Source organism: Sinocyclocheilus anshuiensis, unplaced genomic scaffold, assembly GCF_001515605.1.
Source record: "Sinocyclocheilus anshuiensis isolate Anshui unplaced genomic scaffold, SAMN03320099.WGS_v1.1 scaffold16528, whole genome shotgun sequence".
In the NCBI taxonomy this organism is placed as follows: Eukaryota; Metazoa; Chordata; class Actinopteri; order Cypriniformes; family Cyprinidae; genus Sinocyclocheilus; species Sinocyclocheilus anshuiensis.
In genome coordinates this window covers 1-5,754 of record NW_015558096.1, presented here as the reverse complement: position 1 = coordinate 5,754, position 5,754 = coordinate 1, and the positions used below count along the sequence as shown (strand labels likewise).

The 5,754-nt window shown below is 32.3% G+C and overlaps 1 protein-coding gene across 1 annotated transcript; it reads right to left on the bottom strand.

The window, feature by feature from the left end:
• Nucleotides 1–402: 402 nt before the first annotated feature.
• Nucleotides 403–4,407, bottom strand: LOC107679352 (proteasome subunit beta type-8-like). The gene is made up of 5 exons (XM_016474876.1): nt 4,373–4,407; nt 2,723–2,852; nt 2,428–2,515; nt 2,231–2,347; nt 403–571 (listed from the first exon to the last, which is right to left on the bottom strand). The coding sequence occupies exons 1-5, from the start codon at nt 4,405–4,407 to the stop codon at nt 510–512; spliced, it is 432 nt and encodes a 143-aa protein (XP_016330362.1). The 3' UTR covers nt 403–509.
• Nucleotides 4,408–5,754: the final 1,347 nt, after the last annotated feature.

The following is a 5,754-nucleotide window of genomic DNA, read 5'->3' as shown; positions in this document are numbered from 1 at the left end:
TAGCAACCAAGCATCTGCCAAGCATTAGCAGTCATGACACATTCTTCATATACAGAATTTCATCTCAGTTCAAAATTTTAAATGGAGTGAAAGAACCATTTACTGCTGATAAGAACAGTCTTTTAATGCTTCAATTGAAGTCTTTAAAGGACATTCATCTAAAGAACATTCATAACTTCCATTCTGTTACATGATTACTGAGCTTATCATTCTTCATTGAAACGATGCCTGGTTTTGTGTCTTATATGCACATTGGCCTGAATCACATCAAAACAAGTACAGGGGCTATGTTTGTTCTGCACAATAAGTGCATTAAGTTCATTTTTATTCACTGAAAGAGTTAGTTATAGAAGATTACATAACTCAAATGCATTACAAAGAATGCACCAAAAACATGTTGGATTTGAGAACAGTTTAATTTTCACTGTATCAGATAAAATGATAAAACTGAGTTTTGCATGAATGAGAGACCATATGTGATCAGAACATTCCCTTCTTATATTTGTGGATTAACTCTGACACGTCCTCCTTACACACCTTGATCCAGCCATCCTTCTGCATGTGGTATAAACTAAAAAACATATATGAAAACTTAATCTCCTAAGTATGGTAAACAAATATAATATGCTACAGTATAATGAATTAAGAAGTCGATACAGAGGACAGAAATACAAATGTATTGTACAAATTACACTGACAAAAGTGAAATGACTGTCATTTATTTAAAGTACTTTTTATGTTCTAGTTGAAACTCAAGTTTCAGATTTAAACCTGTTTAGTTTAATTTGGCACTAAAAGCAAATAACAGAACAAATGAAAAGAAATATTTCCACTTGATACGAGAATGATGATGTGCAGAACACATACTGGCTAGTTTTGTTGACACATTTTAAAAAGACATCACAATAAACATTAAGGTCTTTCGAAAAGAATATTCCTGTCATGTATAGTAGCCTAAGTCAATTTATAACATTTAAGCACTGACTAACAAATTTAGTTTTATCTCAAATGAAAATTTTAATTATGGCTAATTTAGCTTTTGTTTATGGTGAAATTAAGTTGTAAAAGTCCAAAACTATATTTTACATTTAGGCATTTAGCAGACGCTTTTATCCAAAGCAACTTACAAATGTGGACAATAGAAGCAATCAAAACCAAGAGCAACACTATGTAAGTGCAAATGACAAGTCTCAGTTAGCCTAGCACACAGTACACGTAGCAAGGTTTTTTTTTATAATAGACAAAAAGAAAACAAGTAAATAGAATAGAAAAAGAATAGAGAACGTTAGTGTTAGAGGGTCTCTTTTTTATAATGAATAAAAAGAAACAAGTAGATAGAATGGAAAAAAATAGAGAATGTTAGTATTAGAGGTTTTTTTTTGTTACAAAGAAAGAAAAGTTGAAAGAATAGAAAAAGAATTAAGAACGTTAATGTTAGAGGATAATTTTTAAATAAAAAGAAAACAAGTACATAGAATTTAAAAATAATAGATTTTAAGATATTTTAGATTAATAGAATTTTAACCTACATTATACAGTAAGTAACATATTGGTTTGCCTTGTGTCTAAGGAAAATATATTGAGTAAGGTACACTGGGGAAAAAATTGACTGCCCAGTTTACTAAGTTATATTATTTGTGATCTACAAAAGAAAATTGTGTTTCTCTTCTAAACTTAATTTGTTTGCTTTCGATTAATGTATTTCTCTTAATGTGCAATCTAATCTGCGAGGTTATATTTTGTAGGGCAAATGTGAATCAATCAATTGGTCAAAAATTGATTTTGAGTTCCAAGCATGCTTTGCATGGGACCTATAGGGAGAGTAAAAATGCTAAAATTAAGAATTATTTTTTGTGAAAATTAAGAAAAATTAAATTTTTTTTAATAGACTTGATGGTGTCAAGCACGGGGCCCTGTGCGACCGCACCAGTTGCACCCCCCTAAGGACGGCACTGATGTCCGAGGCACTCGTAGAAGGAGCTAAATGAATGAATACATATGTGAAGACATAATCTCTTAAATATAACACACAAACACTATATGCAACAATTATATATATATACACTATATGTACAAATAGTGTACATTCACGAATTAAAAAAATAATGATGTAGGACAGAAATACAAAGTTATTGTTGGGTACATATTCACACTTTTACATTTTTATTTTAATGTTAAAGATGGGTTCAGTCTCAGATTTAGCCAGTTTGTAATACACTGCTGTACTTACGGTTGATCACACCACCAGAGTAAGCGTCTCTGTGTGTGGCATGAGCAATACCACGACGACCCAGCTCATACGCCTCCTCCACAGTCATATCCTCACGATAACCACTGTCCACGACACCATACGCATAATACCACGACGACCCAGCTCATACGCCTCCTCCACAGTCATATCCTCACGATAACCACTGTCCACGACACCATACGCATAACTGTTCCCACAGCCAGTGGAGAACATCCGGCCGGAGAGACGAGTGCCATTATCATCCACATAGTACAGACCTGGACCCTGATGTGAGGGAAAAGAGGTAACAAGAATGTAACTGAAGATTATGTGTATGCATGGTTGTTATACCTGAAGATTATGAGATCTTACGAAGAGCATTACAATAATAATATTATTTTATTGTTTTAATATTATTGTATAATACTGTATGCTTTGACTGAGAGCACCCTGAAAATATGCAAATAACAAAAAAAACACAAAACATATCACCTGCTTGTCCCAGCCGCAGATCATACTCCCCATAGACAGACCCATGCCTCTGTATCCCAGCATCATGTTGGACAGCAGTTTGGAGGCTGCAGACACTGAGATCCTCTGCTTGTTACGCAGTTTGTAAAGCCTGTTTTTAAAACACATAAATACTTGTATATTAATATGTATATTAATATACTAATAAAAAATAGCAATAAATATAGGAAAATAACAGGCTTTTGCATGCTTGAATTTCTTAAAATATAACAGTAATGGAGGAAAAATGCATTTTCAATTCCCAGGGAACTATGGTCATTAAATATTTGGTGCATGAGTATATTCAAAGAAGAAAGACAACAGATAGATGGATAGTATTCTTCTTAAAGTGATACTTCACCCCAAAATGAAAAGTTATAATTTACCATCATTTACTCATCTTGTTCTAAACTCATATGACATGACTGCTTTTTGTAATGAACAGATCAAAATTTAAGCCTTTATTTACTCTCAAATAGTCAAATCAAAACATTTACAGACTACATTGAATATAGTCCTCAGATATTGCTAAAAGTTTTGGGACACCCCCTTCCAATGAACAGGTTTGACTAATTTAGTAATTTCGATGAATACAAATCTTAATGTTTAAGCATGTTATGATATTCTAGGGAATTGTGTGCTTCTAATTTTATACCAATAGTTTGAACAGAACCCTTTTCTATTCTAACATGACAATGCCTCTGTGTATAAGGCAAGGAAAAAAAAAAGATTGATTCAGTCAGTGTGAAAGAACTTGACTGGTCTGCATAAAGCCAAGTCCTAATCCCAGCTGAACACCTCTGCTGTGACTTTAAATGCAGAAAATAACAATTTTCTTTCACAACACCCATTCACTGACATTATAAAGCTTGGAAGAGCCAGCACATTTATTAATATAACTCCAATTGGATTTGTCTGAAAGAAAAAACTCATATACACCTAGGATGTCTTGAGGGTGAGTAAATAATGCGGTTATTTTCATTTTTGGGTGAACTACCCCTTAAAATGTTTAGGTTTTTTAAAGTTTTTGTTTCTTCACACTTTCTCTTCATCTTTTTGGTTTATTCATTCATGGACATTTGTTCATTTTAAGATGTACAAAGCAAGAAATTGTATACATTTCAAATGTATATATTTCTCTTCACCGACAAAGAAGAAAACAAGAATGCCAATGAGTGATTTGTAGGATTTGTGAGTTTTATTTACTTTTGATATCAGTACTTACCCTGAACCCGAAATCCAGTTGATTCAGACAAGCTAAATCTCGCTTTTGACTTAAAACCAGTTTGTTTAGATAAAGACGAAAAAACATTTTCATAGTGTGGTGCTCATTTCATTTCATTAGTGTGTGTTGCTTGGTTTGGCAAATCTATTTCACTAAATTACAAGATGTTTTTTGGAACTACATAAATATTACATTTTGACCTTCCAAATGCTATTAGAGGTTTGCTATTGTAGATTAAATATAATGTACTTTGCTACACACACACACACCAAACAGAGCTAAATATAACAAATAGCAACTTTTTTATTAAATAAAATACCTGTATTTTGCAGTTAGTGAAATATCACCCTTTATGTATATTTATGCAAGTATGCATTTTCTTTGTACTCTGCACTTTCTGTTCAAACCTGGTACATTTCCTCCATTTCCTTTCTGATATCATACCTGTTGATATACAGTATTCATCATGTTTAGACCATGGTTGCACAATAAAGCAACCTAAATACAGGGGCCATATTTGACCTGCAAAATAAAGTTATTTTTTGGTTTTGTTTGAGCTAGTTTCAGAAAATACCATTCAAATATTACAAAGAATGCAGCAATATGGTCTTTAGTTTGAGAAGATTAATTAATAAAACAGTGACTTTGAATGGGAGACAGTCAGATTTGTGACATATATATATTCTCTATATTTTATCTGTTTTTAACACAAAGTAAAAAAAAAAGAATACATCTGCTGCCCGATCCCCCCTCCAGGGACTTCAAGAGTTAAGAGACAGAAAGGCAGGTAACATCCTAATGATTTAACAAACAGGTCATTAATTATTTGAAGCTCTACATTAATTAGTATATCTGTAAACAATTAAGTTTACATCAATCAATTTGTTAATCAAAGTTTAGAGTCAAGAGTCTTTCAGTATTTTAAATACAACGAATTTACATTTTACATTACAAATATAATTTTTTTTTTCCAGCATTTTCTACAACTGACATTAAAATCTTTGAATAAAAAAAAAAATGTGCACAGCAAAACCAACCCAAACACATGTACAGCAGTCTAAAAATCTTAAAGACTGAAACACAATACATACAACTATTCTGAAAGGATTCTTTATGAGACCAGTTTCACTGCAGTCTATTCAGCCTTTAAAATCCCCTCCAGGTCCAGATTTACTTCTTCTACAGAAGAGACAAAGATATTCAATAAGCAAACAGACACTTATACCTGAAAACTAAAGATAGCATGAATGAAATTTAAGAGTGTTTTTTGCCGTTTAACGAAGAAGGTGATGTAATCTACCTTATCCTTTACATCTGTGTCACTGGAGTCTATATGAAAACAAAAATATATATATTTATAAATAAAACTCCATTACATTAAAATTCTTGGATTTTTAATACATTCCGGGGAATACCATACCACAAACACAATTTTAGTCTATATATACTGCAAAACAGTATGTTTTTTTGTTTTTTTTACTATAGAACGAATAATTCTAATGCAGTGATACTAGAAAAAAAAACAAAGATTGCAGTGATCAGACTGAACCAACTTACCAGAAGAGCTGAATGTCCAGGAAAGAAACTTTATCGTGCCGTAAAGAACAAGTGCAACAGCAACCATCGCCATCGAGTCCTCAATAGAAGGAGCACTGACACCTGATATGACAAAACATAATCAAGATTTGCAGAACAATCTGAATTACATATATATTCTTTTGGAAATGCAAATAGAACATGAACTGAAATCTAAAAAAAAAAAGCTGTTTCGGATGACTCACTCACAAAG